This window comes from Sitophilus oryzae, unplaced genomic scaffold (assembly GCF_002938485.1).
Source record: "Sitophilus oryzae breed Bouriz unplaced genomic scaffold, Soryzae_2.0 scaffold_1436_pilon_pilon, whole genome shotgun sequence".
Classification (NCBI taxonomy): Eukaryota; Metazoa; Arthropoda; class Insecta; order Coleoptera; family Curculionidae; genus Sitophilus; species Sitophilus oryzae.
The window spans coordinates 4,927,402-4,949,142 of record NW_022146100.1 but is presented as its reverse complement, the minus strand read 5'-3'; the positions used below and the strand labels follow the sequence as shown (position 1 = coordinate 4,949,142).

The window sequence follows — 21,741 nt, the reverse complement described above, 5'->3', positions numbered from 1 at the left end:
CACTGCTAATAATTCAATAGAATAACTCTAAATTTTAACAAAAACTAGCAAAAATACAGTTAAAACGTATACCACAGACGTATACCATGATACAAAGAATACAAGGTATGATATTGCGCAGGTTGATCACTACGTCACAGGTGATAAACGGCACCATTGGTCGGCAAGTTCCGCGCGCCAATTTCAAATTGTCCAACAGATGTCACAATAAATGTCAAAATAATTTTTCAAATGTCAAGCACGATGATTTGACATAACTTTTAAGGTTATGTCCTAATTCTTCCCTCTTTTAGGTCTTTTTTTATTAGTGGCAATTGCACAATATGGATATTTTTTGTATGGCGTATGACGTCACAGGTGGTATGCGCAAACTTAACGAAATTGGGGCCGCTATCGATCATACCTTGTTTTCTTTGTACCATGGACGTATACTAACAATCATAGGACCATAGGACTAACAATTGAAAATGATCAATCTCATCCGATTACAGTGCCTCTGGTGTCAAACCGAGAAACTTGCTTTAAAGTAGGGACAGAAATTTCAAATATGTCCATTGTCGATAAATCTCCTTTTTAAAGCCCTCCATACTCAAAACTAAAGATTTCAGTTAACGTCTCCTTCTTGCTGCCACGCAGAGAATACTGCCACGGCTAATCTGGACGGGGCCTACTTTGTTTACGCGGAATCCGAACCGCGGTCCTCGGCCATATCATGGTCAATAGCCTATAGACTTGGCAAGTATCTAAATCGACTCTTACTCGCGAGATATCCGATCTCATCCGGCCTCGAACCGGCGTGAATGAGCAGTATGTGTAAATCAGTTAGTTATTCTATGGTGTAAATAGATTTTACACTTTTGCCTTTTTTTGGACAACAGCACGATACAGTTTCGAACCGGTCACCCGTCCATTCACCTTTATAACCTCATTGCTTGAAACACACCATTGCCAGAAAACCTTGTCATATATAAAAAAAATATATGCCAAATTCTCTGAAGGTAAGCAGCCATAATACAGAAAAGAAGACATAGATAGAAAGCGGATAGCGTCAATGTCAAAAGTGCACATTTATAGAATTTTAAGGTTTTCTTGTGACTTGGGGTCAAATTTTTGCCTTTTTGCCAATTTATTTGATCAATTTTAATTATGAACAATTCACAGGTAAATAACTCCATAATAGCTATAATTGCTTCTAATTATTTCTATATAATCTGCAAGATTTTTAAGAAAATGTGCTAGATATAGAAATTTGGATTTAACGCCTCGGATATGTTTACGTAATCGTAGATATTAAAAAAAATTTTTATGCTTTTTAGAAAATTTCCCCTATGGTCCAACTGTTGTTCAGACAGGCATTCCGTAATGCGAGCAACTTACCTGTTACTCCAAGATTTCAGCAACTAAAGAATGTCCAATCAAAATTTTTGGTAGGTTTTTCATTTGTGAGATTTATTTAATTTAAAAATAATTATTTTGTTTCGGATTTTGTAGGTTGAGGATGGTACCCCAGTTCATTACAAAAACGGTGTTTTTGACAAATTTCTAACCCGGGGCACCGTTCTTCTAGCTGTATGTGGTGCTAGTTTGGGTCTTCACACGTTCTATACATTACTTTTTGGAAAGAAAAGTTAAATTTACATAATTATAATGTAATAAATTCTATTAATGTAATAAAACTAGTTTCGTTGTAGGTAAACCTTTTGTTTGACTTATCAACAGTTATGTAATTTCATGAAATTTAGTAAAATAGTTTCGCAATATTTAAAAGCAAAAATTAAAAAATACCTATATTATTTATGCTGTCTGGGCTCTACAGGGTGTAATAAAGTACAAAAAATATGCCTATAATATAGGGTGAACTAAAATCGCATGGAAACTAAGACTTAAAAAATTAATTGAAATATGAAATATTCATTCTGCCAAAAAATTCGCATGTTTTTCAGAGGATTGAATCTTTTTTAAGAATATATTATCTTTTTAAACAATATATTCGCAGCACCCCATCACATACAGTATTTTGTAAATAACATAGAGATATATGTACAGACACTTCATAAAAAGTAGGTATCTATAATACAAGTTACAAACTTGTTATTACTTTAATAATAATTATGAACAAGAATCGTGCTGAGAACGTATTTATTACTTAAATATTGCATTGTTTCTAACCTGCGGTACTGCCAGTAGACTCCATGTTGTCGCTATACTTACAACAGAGGATTTTTACACTATTTTTTGTTATTGTTTAAAGTGTCCATTTTTGTTTTTCATACCGACTAATTTTATGTATTTCGGAATGATTCTTTTAAAATGGAACACCCTGTATATTATTGCATATCACTTTACGTAATGTTAAGATATGAGTAAATATATTTAGATAATTTCAGAGATAATATTAATAAATAAATAAAATATTTTCAACCTTCCTTAAAACAATATTATAAATATAAGGATTGTCTTGAAATCAAAACTATATTAGGTATTTACTTTAGAGGGCCAGTACTTACTTTGCTATAAATATGGTAATCGTAAATCATACAGGATGTTCAAAATTCTACGCCAAACTTTCTAAAATATAAAATAATTTTTCTTCGTTTATTTTGTCAATGGAACACCCTGTATATTATTTTTATTAGATGTAGAATTAAAAAATGAACATTTTTTGTATTTAAAGTATATTTCAAAATTTTTAATGGTTTCGCAGATACACGGAGTATTATTTCATGTGGCTCTTTCAAAGGTAAAATACCAGAGAAAAATCATTGGCCATTGGGTGGCTTTGATGAAAATTTACTGTGGAAAATGCCATATGAAATAATATAAAACCGCTAATATCTGCGAAACCGTTAAAAATTTTGAAATACTTTAAATACAAAAAATGTTCCTTTTTTTTAATTCTCCATCTATTGTAAAAATAATATACAGGGTCCGTTTAAAAAAAAACAGAAAAATTATTTTATATTTTAGAAAGAGTGGCGTAGAATTTTGAACATGCTGTATGATTTACGATTATCTTATTTATAGCAAGGTAAGCACAGACCCTCTAAAGTAAATACCTAATATAGTTTTGATTTCAGGACAATTCTTGTATTTTTAATAATTTGTTAAGAAAGGCTGAGAAAAATATATTTTTTTTATTTCTTTATTAATATCTCTGAAACTATCGCAATATATTTACTTAGGATAATAATATATTCTTAGGATTATGTAAAGTGATCTGGAAATGAAGACAAAAATGCAATAATATACAGGGTGTTCTATTTAAAAAGTAATCTCGATCCATTTAACTTTTTGAGCCACCCTATAGAAGTTAAAATATTTTCTTGAAATACATCCTAGTACATACTTTAGGGCTGCACTTAAACAAAATTCCCAATTTTTTTATTCCAGGAGCTACAGATGCTCGACGCACTATTGCCGAACCCTGTATATCATTGTTATTACCACAACCACAAACTAATTTATAATATCAAAGCAAAACCTTTGAAGGCGGGTATAAAAGGACAAATAACTCACAATCTTTAAGTTGTTTAATTTAAATTTTAATGTTTAAAAAAGCAAGGGGGGCGACATGTTTCGGGAATTTAAACTATTCCCATCATCAGGCCCAAAAGCTAAAACAATTACAGAGGTCAAATTTATAAAATACAATCACAAGTTAAAAAGTCAATTTTTTTTTACAAAGTCAAAAAGTTATATCTATCACAAAAATTGTTCAATCACAGATAACAATATGGCATGCTAAATTTGAAAAATTAAAAAAAACTAGATCAAAATCATAAGGTGAGGGGAGACGTATAATCAGCTATAATTAGATAAATTGAAAGAAAAAACGAACAAGGCGATAATCAAATCATACCTCAATGCACAATTCAAAGAAATTTACTTCAGCATTAGTTAAATGTATTTTGAGTGATATATTTTTTATTTATTTTTTGTATTAGTAATGTAAGTTGAGAATTAATTATTTCACTCTGTATATGCTGATATTCAATATTCAATTTTGTAGGATAACATTTTTTTAGTTATGTTAGTTAGGAACAAGTTAAGAATTATATGTTTATTTTTTTTATTTTTTAACCAGTATATGTTGAATTTTAATTTATATTTCAAATTTATATATTGTAGAAAATTAATATTTATTTTAGTTTAATTTTAGAAATTGAATATTTATTTTAATTTATATATGTAGAAGAATTACTTTTTATTTTAATTCAATTAAACTTGTGTTCTTTAAAATAAAAGCATACTCACACAAAACTTTTGTGTGAGTATGCTTTTATTTTAAAAAAACACAAGTTTAATTGAATTAAGCCTTTCGTTGTAATACCATGTTATTACAACGAAAGGATTCCTTCTTGAAGAGTTATACAATTTATAATTACAATGAGAGAGTTGTGTAAATATTAACAGCTCTAACTAATTTTATTTCTTCCGAGTGGTTGTACTTCCTAGGTTGACTTTTGTGTGAGTATGCTTTTATTTTAAATAACACAAGTTTAATTGAATTAAAATAAAAAATAATTCTACATATATAAATTAAAATAAATATTAAATTTCTAAAATTAAACTAAAATAAATATTAATTTTCTACAATATATAAATTTGAAATATAAATCGACGGCGTCACGACAAAAGGGCGTAAGCGCCAAAATAACGAAAATGAGATTATGGTTCCAAAATGTAATACTAATAAATGCGCACCTATCTATGAAACGGCTTAACCAGCAAAAATTCTTAACGTGAGAAAAAAGACAGTTTTAGTTTCTAACCGCCAATACACCTTCAAACCAGACTCGACGCGAAAATCAGTAACCGCCATTCACACGTGTTGGAAGGTCGCTTACGCCTGGGATGAAAAAATACCATTTTCCATTCAAAGGTACGTAGAAAAACTTATTAATAAGATAGGTCTTATTCATATTTGGTAGCCTAGATTGTTTTTTGTGCTTCAATCTTATTCAAATAGTAAACACCGACATTTATTTGTTATTGTCGGTTACGTCTTTTCGTGTTAATTTATTTGGTTTCCGTAAGCGCCATCCGCCTATGTGATCGTAATGGCATATTTTTTTGCTTTTAACAAAACTACCGTTCAGCAGATTTCAAAAAATTGTCAAATATCTAAATTGTATACAATATTAATTTTCAAAAAAACCTTTGCTACAAGTCAAAGGACTTTTTCTTGATTGTAATAATTGTTTGAAATTTGATTTTTTTGATGTCGCTTAAGCCTTTTTTATATTTTTTCTCCACAGTGTGATAATGACTTCCCGCGGGAAGAAAATCAGAGATTTGGCATTAAAATGTGGAAATCAAGAGGTTGAGGTTGAGAGCAATATCATAGATAATGATCTTCTGGCAGAAGCATTGCAGCGTGATGCGCTGTTGGAGTCAGAATTATTCATGTTAGAAGCACCACCTTTTGCCACCAACGAGGAATACGGATCAAGTTTACGCGTATTTTGCTCAGAATATTAGTTAAATTTAATTTTCCAGTTATTATTTCAAGCCTAATGAGTTTGAAAATATTGAAAGTATCAGTTTGAGTATTTTGTACTGTGTTTTCTTAAAAAATTTAAAAAATCCAAGCGACATTTTTAATTTTATTTGTAAAACTCAAAAGGCGTAAGTGCACCTAAACGACAGAAAATGACTAGAATAATAAGACACAAAAGTCTTAAACGCCTTTCAAAAAGACGTAAACGCCATCGAGCCTAGAAAGAAAGGCGTAAGCGCCAAATATTAAAATAACTAATTAACAGTTTAATATTTTATAAGCAAAAAATTCTTGAAAAATGTGCCATATAATCTATAATACTGTAGCAAGAAATAATTCACAAAAAATAAAAAATATAGATTTTAGACGTTTTTTTCGTCTCCTGAAAAAAATGACGAATGGCGCTTACACCCTTTTGTCGTGACGCCGTCGAAATTAAAAGTCAACATATACTGGTTAAAAAATTAAAAAATAAACATAATTCTTAACTTGTTCCTAACTAACATAACTAAAAAAAATTATCCTACAAAATTGAATATCAGCATATACAGATTGAAATAATTAATTCTCAACTTACATTGCTAATACAAAAAATAAATAAAAAATATATCACTCAAAATACTTTTAACTAATGCTTAAGTAAATTTCTTTAAATTGTGCATTGAGGTATCTCAACTGTAATCTAGAATGGAAATAGTCAATACATGTCATTATCATTATTGACAAAAAATGAACGTGTTGAGTGGATAGTTATTTCACTGAAATGATAAATTTGGGAACTTTTTATTTTTTTAAATTAATCATAAATTTTTCTTCCAAAAAAATGATGATAAAATAGTTTCTGTCAAACTTTTAGCACAAAAAGATTTCAAATTTATGATTTCAGTCTAACTATAATTTCGATTCCAAATAATTGGAGAACCATTACTCGTAGCGATTTTTACCAAGAGACCTATTTTACGTAAAAAACATCGTAATTGTATATTTATTTACCCAGTAGTCTTATACAGGTACGGACGAAAAGTTATTACTTTCCAAACCAGTTAAAAAATATGCAGGTGGCGCCCTCTACAAGCAGGTGGCTTGTAGAGTCATATTGACATCAAAATCAAATTTTTCATGTCAAAAAACTCCCAGACACCAATTTTCATCCAAATATTGACGTTAATTCAGAAATTACTTGGAAAAACTCGAAATAAAAGTGAAATTTCTACACCCTGTATCTCCGAAACTAACCCATTTTAGGACATACATTTATACGAACTTTTTCACTTATTTTTATCTGAAGAATATGCTGCCGAAGTTTCCGGAATACAATTCGGACCACCCTGTATATAATTCTTACGATTCGTCCAAAGAATCAATTCTCATGTTCCTTTAAATGAACGCCCTGTAGAAACGAACGAGTCGCCTTGTGATCCGAGTTAATTCCTACGACTCTTTCGTTCAAATATTATGAATCTGTTCTATCCACGATTCAGTTGAACGAATCGTATACTTAGCGGTGAATCTTACGATTCATCTTTAATACTCGTTCGATCTTCGCCCACCTCTATCAGTAATTAGTTATTATATCTAAATATCAGAACTGAAATTCAATGATCGAATTAGAAATGGGGTCCACGTAAGTCTTACCGAATTGTATAATTTCGTAAAATTTAATAGTTAGTAGCTTATCGGCATATATATTGTTTCTAAACAACGTTGCAATTTAAAAATGCAAATTCAATAGTAATTGTGTTATCAGTTTAGAACATAACAAAAATAATTTTACATTTTGTGGCGATTATGTGTGGCTGGTACATTTTGCGTCGAGTTCTGTTGTCGGCTAGAGAAAATCACCTATAGTTGTTACTACAATATGGCCGATGATCTATTACAAGGGCTCAGAGAAGAACTTGAGAATCGCAAGAGAAACGATGACGATAGCCCAGAAGATGTTTTAAAAGGTTTCATGGAAGCCCTAGAAAATATGCCCAAATTCGGCGAGGAAACGGAAAATTTTATGAACAACATGAAAAACGGACCAGAGAAGGTCCAAACGATTGCCTATCTTATATTCTTTTCTATTTTGGGAATTATTTTTTTATGTTTCGGTAAGTATATAGACATATTCAATTCTACAGGGTGACCATACAGGGTGGTGCCTCTCATACGTCGTGGAGGCTCCAAGGAGAACGACAGTTTGTATTGAAATCAAATCTTGTGAGCATATATATGTAGGTTAATTTAGAGCACTTTTATTGTAACTGCTTTTCGAGGTAGAACTCCACACTTACCTTTCAAAATGAAAAGATCTTTTTGAAAAGAAAATAATTTTATGCAGTTAACAGGAAAGGAAGCATTTTGAGCATTCGATTTCATCTAGCTAATTTTTGTCACCTAATTATAGGTTTATATCTAGTTTTAATTCTGTAATAATTAAAATATGTTTTAAACTTTTTATTACCGTTGAGTATTTACTCTACAATCTTTAATTTTTGTTAAATTAACAAAAGGTATATCACAGCCACCTAGAGTTTTTCAAATTATAAAGATCTACTGATGCAAAATTATAAAAATTAAAATATCTAGGAACTTTGTCTGAGGGGTAGGCAACCTTAATATTTTGAAGATATATCAATTCCCCATTGAACACCGGAATAATATACTAGATGTTCCATTTAAAATAAAGGAGTAACTTGCTTTTAAAAGTGACTAATGTTCCTTATTAATTTTATCTCACCCTGTATAACTTTTCGGGTCAAATTTCAATTTAGTTTAACATACAATGGTTACTGTAATTAAATATCAGGCTATACACAAGGCTTTTCATTTTCACAAATTGTGAAATATGTCAAAATCCTTAGATTTTAGGTATATGCTTCTTTAATAAAACTCACCTTTATATTTTTCCTAGACCCCAAAAATCAATTAATATTTAGGGTGTTCCATTAGAAAAAACACAACTTTGATGTGTATTTTTTTGGGAGACACCCTGTATAATTCTATATATTCTTATAAAATGCTTTCATAACCATAACATTTTTAACCTAGATATGCTGCCAAAATTTTATTTGGATATAAACTACCGTTCTCCTTGGAACTTCCGCGGCGTATGAGAGGCGCCACCCTGTATATTTAGCAGTGGGAAATAAATACTATCACGAAGAAAGGATACCTACGTTATAAAAATAGTAGATTGAATAGGAGGGGGGAAGTAAATCACCTCGACATTATAGATTTGTTATGTTCCCCGTTCTTGAGATATAATCATAATTATCAAATTTCTCATGACAAAAAACTATACCAGATACCAATTTTCATCTAAATAATGACGATACTTCAGAAATTATTTGGAAAAAATCGAAATAAAAATGAAATTTCTACACCCTGTATCTCCGAAACTAAGCATTTTAGGACATAAGCTTATACGAACTTTGTGTAGAATATGCTGCCGAAGTTTCCGGAATATAGTTTTTTTATACAGGTTGTTAACTGGACAGTTACTTATAAGGGAACAGAATGGCAACACTGCCTATTGAGAACGCATGCACTTATAGGGTTTTCTGCCGACTCGACCCGTCGCGAGGTTGCCATATTTCAACCATAAAGCTCTTGCCGCGTGTAATAAACAAATTAACAACCTGTATACATTTCCATTGATATTTTACTTATTTTAAAAATTAAAAAATACATTCTTATTCTTTTTTAAATTAATGTTTCCTTTAATTTTCAGGTTTCCTAATTTATAAATTGTATCACTATTCTTGTGGTCGCACGAACCAGAGTAAATCAAAAAAAGAAAAAGAACAACGAAAGAAAAACAAGTAGTACCGACAGCTTTAATAAAACGTCAGTTGACTGACAAGAGTATGTACTACTATTTGGCGTAAAAATATTAAATAATTCAAATATTATGAATATTTAATTGTTTTAATTTATCTTTATGTAATATTTTTCAAGCAATGATATAGAGGTAGGGAGAAATGAGCATGAATATGCGCAGAAATTCTAATCGTCGTGACCGCCATGTTCACGCTTAGGTCTATAGGGGGAAGTCAGAAAGTAATAGCTAATAGTAAGTTTAGTTAATCTTAAAAATATAGCGTAATATATAATTAGATTATTATATACAAATGAATAATGATCTTTTTATCAAAACGATGCCAACTTTCTGAAATAGAATTTCCCAGAAAGACAAAATTCAAGGTCAAAATGTTTCCCGTATTTTTTTAAAAATTCCCACGAGTTTTCAAATCCAATATACCGGGTGTTTCTCAAAAGTGTCTCAAATCCCTATAACTTTTTATTTTTTTCAGATAAAAAAACGAGATTTATAATATGTTATATATTTGTTACAATATAGAAATATAAACGTTCGTAATCGGCTATTTAAAGAAATTATATCTATCTCTATTCTAAATTTTTGAAATTTTTATAAATATCTTTATTTAATTGTCTCTTTTTTTTTAGGTAGGTTCTCCAACTTTTTTTGTATATTACTTAACTGCAGAATATGCCATTTCTAATACTAAAATTAAATAAACTGCTCTCTTTAAAGCCATTTTACAAACTAAAAATGTAAAAAACAGTATCAAGACGCTGAACTGACGCTTCCAGCCTGAACGCGTCGACGCAACGCGACGCTCGACGCTCTCAGCCTGAACGTACCTGTAGATCTAAGCACAAAAGATTATCACCATGGCATAAGAAAAATTGTTGGATGCGCACTAGTCGAAGTTTATTTTCTCTACTTCTACATCTATGGTTTTAACCCCCGATTAGCAAATGTTATAATTTGTTATTAATTAATTAAATAAGTAATTTAAAAAGATATCCTTTGTATATTCACCCTTCAACATCAGTCACTCAGTGTCAAAAATAAATAAAATATTTCAAAAATGACAGAGTTCGAAGATGTCTTTTCTATACCTGAAAATCTCGTTTTCCCTAAAGAAATAAACGAATATTTAACCGAAAAAGTTACGGTAATTATTTCAAATTAATAAAAAATATATATTTGTATAAGATAGTTCAGGTTTTAGTACATGAAAATGGAATGCTTAGAAGAAACATACAAGACCACGAAGAAAAACACAATAAATTGGAGAAACAAATTAAAGATCTATCAAAACAGTTAAAATCTGACGAGAGTAGTCCTATTTTAGAGCGAGTTAACAAAGCTTCAAATGCGATAAACACAAAAATAGTGGAACTCAGTAAAAACTTGAGAGAAAAATGCGCAGAGCTAGAAACGTACAAAACGAAATGTTCTAAACTTTTGACCTGTATAGAAGAACTAAAGAAAAATGAAACTAAAGAAGAAATAATACAGGAGGTTCGTAAAGAGCCCGAGAGTAAATCCGAGATAAAATCTTTGCAAGACAGATTGAACGTTACGATGAATAAGTTGATGGAGGCGAAAAATGCGAATGTTCAATTGAAAAACGATTTGAAACAGGCGAATAAGTTTTTGCAACAGGAAGTGGGGGAGAATTTTGAAACGTTGCAATCGAATGGGAACTGGAAGGGAAGGGCTCAAATCATATGCGATTTGCAAGAGAAAAACAAGAAGTTAAAAGAAAAATTAAGCGGTATAGTATATAGAGCTGCAAGCTCACAGAAAACTTAAGTCTTTTTTGACTTAAATCTTTTTTTACTTAAATCATTTTAATGACTCAAATCATTAGAAAAAGATTTAAGTCTTTTAAAAGATTTAAATCTCTTTTTCCGAGTTCTCAAATATACCGTTTTTTTTCTCAAAAGTCGCTCACCCCTATAACATTTTATTTTTTCAGCTAAAAAATGTGATTTGGTAAATGACTACAACTTTAGCGTATCTATGGTAATATAATTTCGTTTTCATTCTTTGATAGATCAGTATTAACAGAATTTTAATTAACGCCATATTTTTTGCTGTTTTAAAATGTTTAAGAAGCACAAAATTTATTTAGTTCGATGCTACGGAAAGGGTGATAATAATTATCGGAAAATATGTGATACTTTAACAACATTATAAAATATGACGTTAATCAAAATCATCTATCAAAGAATGAAATCGAAATTATATTATAGTCTGTCCAACGACAAGATCCTTGACAATGATAGATGAGTCAGTCATTTTAAATTCAAAGTAGTTTATTTTATTTTACAAAGAAATAAGTTGGTACAATTGGAATGCATAGCAGGAAATTAATATATTTAATTTTTGACTGACAAGAGATTACTTCAAAATATTGTAAAAAAACTGTATAAGACTGAAAAAAAGAATTCGAGTTATTTTATTTAAAAAAAAAAACGGTATGTGTTAATACAAAACAAACGAGAACAAAACAGCACATAGGTACCAGAAAAATATAAAAAAGAACTATTTCTTACTTTCGAGTCTCAAGAAACTTTTATTTTTACCCGCATTTATTATTATATTTATCAATATAACTTATACAAACAAATACAAATTTGTAATATTCCACAGGAATTATAACACCTGCCAAATTTTATACCTTAAAGGTTGATTAATTAACTTTCATCTTAATTTTTTTTAAACCAGTACCTTTTGACATTATTTTTCTGCAGTACTAAAATCCATTATTTACCATGCACTTATCCACGACGAGATGGTCTACAAACTTTATTGATGGTAACTTTATTGGTATATAAAACTTTCTGCCTGGGCAGCGAGTATTAATTATAAACTGTGCTCTGGGTCTACAGTTAATTTTCTCTCGATTTTTCCTCCACTTGGGACTTCAAAATACACAAAACACATGTATAGTCTGTGAAACGAATAACTTTGAATTTGACAGTTCCCGCGGGCTTTTCTAGTGTTAATTTTATTAGGTTAGCAACTTGCGGCCATGCATTTTTCTGTGTTGTCTGATATTTAGAAATGTCAAAAGCTGATGACATTTTAATTTTGATAATTATGACATTTCGTGTTGATTTTTGCAAGAAGAGGAAGAACTGTCACTTGTTTTATTATTTTCCTTTTCTATTTCACGAAAGTAAAAAGAGTTACCTATCTGATTCGTTCAGGCACTGAATTTAAAGACTATCAGTAACTTTTTTGACAGAGGGATTTTATATTTGCCATGTTGGTAAAAAATAACGGTGAAAATTCAAAGTTATTCATTTTATAGACTATAATAACACGAATCAGAATTCATCATCTTTCAAAACGCAGGGTATTTGATATAAGTTGACACAAAGTTATAACCTATAATTTGACAAGACTTTGACAAGCCTCAAAAATCTAAAGGCGAGTTCATACGCATCGGCGTCCGTTTGTCGTTCATCGTTCCGTCAAATCAATAACATTAAAATTTGATCTGTCATTTTTGAAATAAACCAATAAAACTGGTTAAAAACAAGAAGAGACGACGCATGACGGATTTATATTTAAACCCATCCATAGTTAACTTAAAAAATATTAGAAACGTTTTTTAGTAAAATAAATAGTAGATAAAATTGGTATGGGACGTCATCTGCTTTTCTTCTGTCATCGTCTGTCGAACTTAACCAATCTGAGAAAAAAAAACACAGTATACCATAGAAACGCGTTTTAATATTTAGGAAAAAAATTAACTACATTTTCATGTTTTTTTTTAATTTTCTCTAAAACGGTATGGAAATTCGGAAAAGTATAAACGCGATTAACTATTTTAGAATAAGCAGCTTTACCATTATTTTCATTTTCTTGCAAATAAATCACAAAGAAGCAGCAACTTCATGTCAAATACTAAAACAATTTTTTTTCTATACTCAGAAAGTAGATTTCCCCTAAAAACCACTCCCAGCTTAGAAAGAGTCAGCGGTAAAATAGCAAGCCTAGAAAAGGAAATCGCTGACTTGAAAACCACAAACGAAAACTACAGAACGCGTTTAGAAACTCTAAAATCACGATGCATGATGCTCGAAGCGGAGAAACAAGACATGAAGACAAAAATGGGTAGGCTAGAGGAAGAAAACGAGACAAGCGCCGATTCTGCAATGGACCTGTCCAGAAAACTGTCAGAAATAGAGTCTGAGAAGAAACGAATGCAGAAGAAATGGGAGGACGAAGATGCTAGAGCTAAAAGTGAGATAAGTAGACTGCTAATGCTCAACGGGAAGTTACAAGAACTGCTAAACGGTTCTAAAGAACGTGTGACAAAGTCTAAACAAGAACCATGTCAGGTATTGTATCAATTAGGGTTTCCGGAACCGGCGATATATTTTTCAGAACAGGAAAAAATAATCTTTGATCCGTAATGGCGCAGTTTATTAATCAGTAAACAAGGGACGTTTTTAAAAGTAAAATGATTAAAAATTGAGTTTTTCTAATGAAAATAACATCAAATTATTAAGTAATCAATTATGAGGAAATTGAAAAAACATGAAAAGCGAAAAAAATAAAACATAAATAACTTTCCCATCAAATAAAATAAACCAAGTTAACTAAATTTGAAGCTTTTAAGTTTCATTCAGATCTTCGCAATTAGTGGAATAAATCAGTAGTTTCAATTAGCGTAGAAGTTTGTTCACCTAATTTTAATGTAAGCATTCAGAACGTCATAATTAGTGGTAGTAATTTTCAATCAGTGGAAAAAGTTAACAAACTTTTGACTGTTCCACTTTGAATAAGAAAACTAAGGAAGGGGCATAATGCTATCCATGTATTCATGCATGGTGAGCGGAAAAAGCACTTTAGGGTGGGGATCCTTGACAGTTGTTTGACGATTCATTTGACACATTTAAATTTGATTTGAAATTTTGTGGATTTGTCAGTCTTTACGGAGCTTATTTTATGTTATTTATTATTTATTCTACTACTGATAGTTGTATAAAGGTAGTAAATCTAGATGGAAATTGTGGCAGAACTTAAATTAACAATGACACTATCGCAATTTATCGAAAAAGACTAAAATAGTTGGTTGTGTAGCGTGCAACACAACCAATCTCGACAAAAATGTGTGAAATAATGGAACAACTTTTCGCTAGTAAGTGACTATATAATATACATACATGTAGTAAACCGATCATTTATGAAATTCACTTATATTAACTAATTATATATTTTTTCTTGCATTTTTGCTGTTATTTACTACTTGTCAAAGATTAGATGTCAAAGAATTTAGATACGTCAATTTGACTTACCTGCTTCAGTAGCGTATCGGATGTTTATGGTTATAAATAATTATTATAACTTAACTATTTTTATTAGAATTTTATATTTTTATAACAATTTTAATAACTACCAACATTTATTCACAACGTAAAATAAAAAAAAATAAGTCTACCCCACGTCTACTCTACATCATAGTTTTACATTTTTTAAATAAAATTAGAACGGCACTGATCAACCGGAATTTAAGTCGGCCATATTTGAGGCCCATCGCGGTGGACCTAAGATTTTTGATATGCTCCTTCCTTAGTCTTCTTAGTCTGTTCCACTAATTATACTTCAAAATTTGCGAGGAATGTCATTTTGGCCTTTCATTATTACCCGTCAAGAAAAATTTTGGTTAGAAATCAAAAGTTTATTGTTTTATAAGTTAAATATTATGCTTTCTCTATGGATACAATAGACTACCGCAAGCTGTTGCTAGGATAGTTTATTAATTTTAATTATGTTTTTAGACATTGTGAATGATCGTAAACTAAAAAGTATAAAGTGTAATTGAAACAACAAATTTATCTCACTAATTGGGAGGTTCTGAATGAAGCTTAAAAATTTAAGCAAATTTTTTTTAAATTTATTTAAGCTTCATTCAGAACCTCCCAATTAGTGGAATAAATTAGTGGTTTCAATTAGCGTAGAAGTTTGTTCCTTTAATTTCAATGTAAGCATTCAGAATGTTAAAATTAGCGGTAGACATTTTCAATTAGTAGAAAAAGTTATCAAACTTTTAACCTTTCCCCTAATTATACTTGCGAGAAATGTCATTTTAACCTTTAATTATCGTCCGTCAAGAGAAATTGTGGTTAGAAATCAAAAGTTGATTGTTTTATAAAGCGGCCGTCACACGATCAATAATATTGTCAATGTTTTTTATTGTCAATATTTTATCAATATTTGAAAGTTGGCCTGACACGGTCAATACATATATCAATATTAAGTTTTGTGCAGATATTAAGTCTGAATTATACCCTATGCCAAAAAAGAAGATTTAAATTACTATTAAAGATAAAAAAGCGTGTCATTTTAGCATTTTGGCAGTGAAAAAATTTAAGAAAAGACGTTATATAAAAAATGGATATCCAAAAAGAAAAAGGTTCGGCCAACTAAATCTTCTAAAGTACGTTAAGAAACGGGAGCCTGATGATTGCGATCTAAAACTGGTGAAAACAACGATGGCGATGTTCCGTCTTCCGCCATGGTTACGAATAAACTAGTCAAATTTTGTCAATCATGCGACCTAACGATCAATATATTGTCAATACGACTAGCTGCTTTTAATATTGTCGAGTATTTTCAGGATCTCGAAAATCCATCAACATATTGTTGCGGACCCGTGTGGACTCGACCTAACCTAACTATATGTCCCGCCCCCATATGACCTTAATATCGCATTAAAGAATAGACACCGTAATGATTCATTCGGACGTTCGAGAAAAATCGAGTTCCACTGGAATGGAGTAGTACATACGAGAACAATCGAAACCTTCTCTATGCACCTAACGATCTATGGACTATTCTAGAAATCTTTAGCTGTGGGTATAAAAGCCGGCGGCTGGAGCCTAAATAGGGCAGGTATAAATAAGACGAGTACAGTTGACGCGCTAAGTTCAAAATAAATTCTTTCTAGATAAATCGTTTGTAAATAGTTCTTTAAGTCTTTTATCGTTATTGTTTTTGTTAATTAGTGTTAAATAAATTGTGTTTAAATAAATTGTGACTTTCTATCCACACAGAACCGACGAAAAACGTAACAATATTGAAAGTACATCAATATGTACGCTCAAACGCTCAATAATATTGTCAATAATCCAAAATATTGACAATATTATTGATCGTGTGAGGGCCGCTTAAGCTAATTATTAGGCTTTCTCTATGGATACAACTGACTACCGCAAGCTGTTGCTAGGATATTCATTAATTTTAATTGTGGATGATCGTAAACTAAAAAAAAATCGGTCAAGTGCGAGTCGGACTCGCGCACGAAGGGTTCCGTACCATTCATTATCTATACAACATTAGACACTAGATTATTATAAACTTTTTTTCTGATTTAGCTGAAATTTTGAATGCCCGTATAAGTAATTTCAAAAAAATGAAAAAACACATTACTAAAAATTGTATTAATCAATAATAAATATGTAAAAAGTAAAAATAAATATGTAAAATTATGTAAATATTAAAAAAAAACGATTAAAAAAAGTCGCCTTGACTAGGATTCGAACCTGCCTTACTACGGCTCCAACGTCATAGCAGCGTAAAGTCCTAACGCTTTAACCACGCGGCCAGCGAGGAGTTGAAAGATTCTATGTAAAATTCTTATTTAAAAGATAATGTTTAGTGAAAGTACTTTTTTATTTATAAACATTTATTTAATTCTGTTTTTAGTATTTGTTCTTATAGCGGCAACATAGATACATTATCTGTAAAAATTTCAACTGTCTAGCTATAACGGTTCATAAGATAGAGCTTTGTGACAGACGGACAGACGGACGGACAGCGAAGTCTTAGTAATAGGGTTCCCGTCTTTACCCTTTGGGTACGGAACACTAAAAAAGTGTAATTGAAACCACTAATTTATTCCACTAATTGCGAGGTTCTGAATAAAGCTTAAGCTTTGAAACAAAAAACTTTTATTTCAGTGCAGCGTAAAGTTAAAAAACTTGAACAGGCTAGAAGAGCAAAAGAATGAACTACTGAATATGTTGGATATACAGAAAAAACGACTAGAACGAGAAAGAAATGAACTAAAAAAATGTCAACAAGCTTTGCGACATGAAAAACAAAAAGCACTGAAATTAGAAGCATCCATGACGAAACACGACTCTGATAATTGTTCAACAGTAAATAGAAATTAATTAAAAAAAGCCTCACAGAAGGGTATCTGAAAAAATAAGGTGGTCAAAATTTGATTTGACAAATGTGACCTTTTTTAAGGAACAGCAATATTATTGTTAAGATAACATATGAATACACTATATATTATGGTTTTTTTCCACCTTAAGGAATTTTTGTTTTTGTTTCCATGCCACAATACAAAACAAGCATATTTATTTGAGTTATTAAGACAAAGTTTGAAATTCGATACCTTTTGTAGTAGCTACTTTTCTTGAAAACGTTAATATGGTATTGATGAAGCAGGTAAATACTACAAATTATTAATATTCTGTTCAATATATTCGATGTAACTGTTCCTAAAAGTAAATTTACAAGATTTGACGTTTTAAATTTTAAGTAAAGCTAGGTTTTTGTTATAGTTCCGTGTATTTCCCGCCTAATTTTTTTTAAATGTAAAGATGGTAGTGTCTAGTACAGGAATTTAAAAAGTTTAGACCCGATAATATCCGATTTTCCAAGATTTTTCTTTTTAAAAAATCATGTAATTTCACACAATTATAAAACTTGTTAATTTTTATTTCGTTATTTAGGACCATCTGGCGTGAAGATATTCACCAAAAAGCAATTATTTGATATATAATGAACGAATAAGAATTGCCAAATATAACAGTTTTCTGTTATATTTCTGTTATATTCTTACTTCAACTGTGTTTTTTAGAAAACTTTTTACTTTCTTACGATGATTTCTCGGATGACGATGATTTCTCGGATGAGTAAAAAAAGAAATAAAACATAAATTTTCAAGATTTAGGGCCGAGTTTAAAAAAAATGAACAGAAGCAAGTTTTCAGAAAAATTATTTTCTCAAAAAAATGCTACGTGGCTTGAAACATCTTTTTGTTTGCCAAAAGCAGTGCCAAACATGGGAAGACCTAAAAAGTCGTTTTTTGAATTGAGTGAGAGAAGTAAAAGAAGAAAGGCCAAAGAAGTTCTTACTAAAACAGATGCCAAGTTACTTACCTTACGCGACTCAAAATGCAATTGCATGCAGAAGGATGAACTGCATCAAAGTTAGTAACTTTGATGCCAGTTCTTTGATAACAACAGAAGATCCCTCTGACGATGACGATCCATCTAATACGTTTTCTTCTGACGGGGAATCATCATCTAACTAAAAATGGACAAGGTTTTTGGGAATTTATAATTATTTTGTATTTTTTTAGAGTTAATAATTAAATTTCTTATTTTCCTCTTTCTGTTATTCTTATATTGTATTTTTTACCCATACAAATCGTGTAAATTACAAAATTTCACATTAGTTTGCTATTATTCCAAATTAAAATCAATAAAATACATTTGACCGCCTAATTTTTACAAATATTCCTCTGTGCGCCTCATTCAGAACCTCGAAATTAGTGGTTTCAATAAGCGTAGAAGTGTGTTCCTCTAATTTCAATGTAAGCATTCAGAACGTCAAAATTAGTGGTTGTCATTTTCAATTAGTAGAAAAAGTTAACAAACTTAACTTTTGCCATTAATATTATACTTCAAAATTTCAGAGCAATGTAATGTTGACCTTTGATTATTATTTGTCAGGAGAAACTGTGGTTAGAAATGAAAAGCTTATTGCTTTGGAAGCTACAACGAACTATCCCAAGCTGATGCTAGGATATTCTATTAATTTTAATTGTATTTTTTCGACATAATGAATGAAATAAATTTTTAAGTGTAAAGTTTCAATCAGAACCTCCCAATTAGTGGAATAAATTAGTGGTTTCAATTACACTTTATACTTTTTAGTTTACGATCATTCACAATGTCTAAAAAACACAATTAAAATTAATAAAATATCCCTATCCAACAGCTTGCGGTAGTCTGTGTTGTATCCATAGAAAAAGCATAATATTTAGCTTATAAAACATTAAACTTTTGATTTCTAACCAAAATTTTTCTTGACGGGTGATAATCAAAGGCCAAATGGCATTCCTCGTAAATTTTGAAGTACCGGGTGGCTAAGAATGGACGCCGGCTGTATCTCAGAAACTACTTATTGTATAACTTTGGAAAATCAATTCTAATAAATAAATCGACCAAGAGAAATCGCTGGAAATTATTTTCAAGTTCGAAAAATGTCCGCTAGGGGGCGTTTCTCTGATAGCCAATCAAAAAACAGGGGTGTTCTCAAAAATATGCAGGTGAACAGGTATTTTAAATATTACTATTATAATCAACGAGAAATTTGTATTTTTTTGATATAGAGTATTTTGCTCTATCTCATAAAATAAAGTGGTGGGGGAAAGTTAAACTTGCTTTTATTAAAATAAGGATAACTTTGGTTTAGGTTAACCGATTTAAACTAACTAGGGCTCGTTTAAAAGAGCTTTTCTTCCTTAATGATCTCGAGTATAAATTTTGTTTCCATATTTTTTTCGTGGTAGCTAGAGGGCGCTGTTTGACATCATAACAGATACTTCGCCTTTGCATTCTTCAAGATAGAAAGTTGTGGTTTGCGCTGATATTTTGGAAATTTTGTGCTCTATTTAACTGTGCAAAAAGAAATATAGCCTTCTATTTAATTTTTTTATGCAAAGGCGAAGTATCTGTTATGATGTCAAACAGCGCCCTCTAGCTACCACGAAAAAATTATGGAAACAAAATTTATACTGGAGATTATTAAGGAAGAGAAGCTCTTTTAAACGAGCCCTAGTTTGTTTAAATCGGCTAACCTAAACCAGAGTTATCCTTATTTTAATAAAAGCAAATTTAAACTTCTCCCACCACTTTATTTTATGAGATAGGGCAAAATACTCTATATTAAAAAAATTACAAATTTCTCGTTGATTACAATAGTAATATTTAAAATACCTGTTCACCTGCATATTTTTGAGAACACCCCTGTTTTTTGATTGGCTATTAGAATTTTTTTCCCAAAGTTACACGATAAGTAGTTTCTGAGATACAGCCGGCGTCCATTCTTAGTTGGCCACTCGGTATAGTTAATGGAAAAGTTTGTTAACTTTTTCCACTAATTGAAAATTACTACCACTAATTATGACGTTCTGAAGGCATACATTAAAATTAGGCGAACAAACTTTTACGGCTAATTGAAACTAGTAATTTATTCCACTGATTTCGAGGTTCTAAATGAGGTTTAACTTTATAATAAGAATATTGGTTTCTGTTTTTAGAGCAGATCAAGTTACAGTAATTTGTGTCAGTCATCTAGATTAACTGAACAGAATTTGACAGATCGTCTGCAACTTGCTGAAGAAAACATCAAAGCGCTTCAAGCCAAATTGGCAATGGAGCAGTTCGAAAAAGAGGAAGACTTCCAACAGTTTTCGAAAATACTTAGACTATGTAAACTCGAACAAAATGAATAAAAAAAAGTTTTAAATAATATAGATGAGAGAACATTTTAGTTTTAATTTTTATGAAAAATCTTATTTGTACTATACTATAAGTAATCACTGATATTTACCACTTCATATATGATCACAAGCCATGTTCATTTCATAGCCATCGCTGACGCCGTTTTTTTTTCGATCGTACGGTAATATATTGTTTTATTAGGAGTAAAAATGACATTTTTTGCGGCGAGGCTGTACGTTTGACATACAGGCGAAGCAAAAAGTAATTTTTCCTCGGAATAAAACATGCTATTTTTTTTCAAAGGCCACAAATAAGTTTTTAAACAATTTCAAACGTTCCAAACAATACAAGGTTGTTCACCACATACGACACGGAGTATTGTAGCTAAACGACTAGATTTTTACAAATTGTAAGTTTTGGGTTCGTTGAAGAACTACAATTTAAAAATATTTTTACAAGATACAGAGTGTCCCAAATAAATAGAAAATATCAAAGTTGTATTTTTTTAAATGGAACACTCTATATATTATTACATATTTAGATTCTACGATTAAAATAAAGGTAAATTTGATTAAGGTTTATTCCACTTAAACCTTACCGTTTTTGAAATATTTTCAATTTTGTGAAATTACAGTATAAATTTTAAGGCTTTATTTCTCCGAGGGTATCAAAATTTTTCATACTAAATATTTACTGAAGTTTATTTATTGATCAGTTATTGTGTTGCAATAATAAAAACTTTACTACCTTATACAGAGTGTCTAAAAATTTATTTTAAATAATTACTAGCTTTAAACGGCAATAACTTGTTCGATTTAAATGGAACACCCTGTATATTTTATGAATATCAAATGCACAATTTAATTGTCTATCAAATTGTTTTTTACCGTTTT

At 30.5% G+C, this 21,741-nt stretch overlaps 2 protein-coding genes and 1 long non-coding RNA gene across 4 annotated transcripts; all 3 read left to right on the top strand.

The window, feature by feature from the left end:
* Positions 1–1,000: 1,000 nt before the first annotated feature.
* On the top strand, positions 1,001–1,696 carry LOC115876525. The gene is made up of 3 exons (XR_004049160.1): positions 1,001–1,161; positions 1,317–1,427; positions 1,492–1,696. It is a non-coding gene; the product is annotated as an uncharacterized LOC115876525 (long non-coding RNA).
* Positions 1,697–6,834: 5,138 nt separating this feature from the next.
* Positions 6,835–9,405, top strand: LOC115876524. Its single transcript, XM_030892335.1, has 2 exons — positions 6,835–7,596; positions 9,219–9,405. Exons 1-2 carry the CDS (start codon positions 7,362–7,364, stop codon positions 9,311–9,313), a joined length of 330 nt encoding a protein of 109 aa, XP_030748195.1. The 5' UTR covers positions 6,835–7,361; the 3' UTR covers positions 9,314–9,405.
* Positions 9,406–9,937: 532 nt separating this feature from the next.
* LOC115876515 (sporulation-specific protein 15-like) lies at positions 9,938–20,880 on the top strand. 2 transcript variants are annotated; one of them, XM_030892323.1, is made up of 5 exons: positions 9,938–10,470; positions 10,521–11,076; positions 13,248–13,657; positions 17,282–17,482; positions 20,665–20,880. In XM_030892323.1, the coding sequence occupies exons 1-5, from the start codon at positions 10,384–10,386 to the stop codon at positions 20,857–20,859; spliced, it is 1,449 nt and encodes a 482-aa protein (XP_030748183.1). In that variant the 5' UTR covers positions 9,938–10,383; the 3' UTR covers positions 20,860–20,880. The 2 variants fall into 2 exon arrangements, with proteins under 2 accessions (XP_030748183.1, XP_030748184.1); XM_030892324.1 differs by lacking the exon at positions 17,282–17,482.
* Positions 20,881–21,741: the final 861 nt, after the last annotated feature.

Bases quoted from the DNA above. Each gene is read 5' to 3' on its own strand.
- LOC115876524 (XM_030892335.1), top strand. From the start codon at position 7,362: ATGGCCGATGATCTATTACAAGGGCTCAGAGAAGAACTTGAGAATCGC. The intron at 7,597-9,218 runs GTAAGTATATAG...TTTAATTTTCAG, and splicing joins AATTATTTTTTTATGTTTCG to GTTTCCTAATTTATAAATTG.
- LOC115876515 (XM_030892323.1), top strand. From the start codon at position 10,384: ATGACAGAGTTCGAAGATGTCTTTTCTATACCTGAAAATCTCGTTTTC. The intron at 13,658-17,281 runs GTATTGTATCAA...CTTTTATTTCAG, and splicing joins CTAAACAAGAACCATGTCAG to TGCAGCGTAAAGTTAAAAAA. The intron at 17,483-20,664 runs GTAAATAGAAAT...TTCTGTTTTTAG, and splicing joins ACTCTGATAATTGTTCAACA to AGCAGATCAAGTTACAGTAA.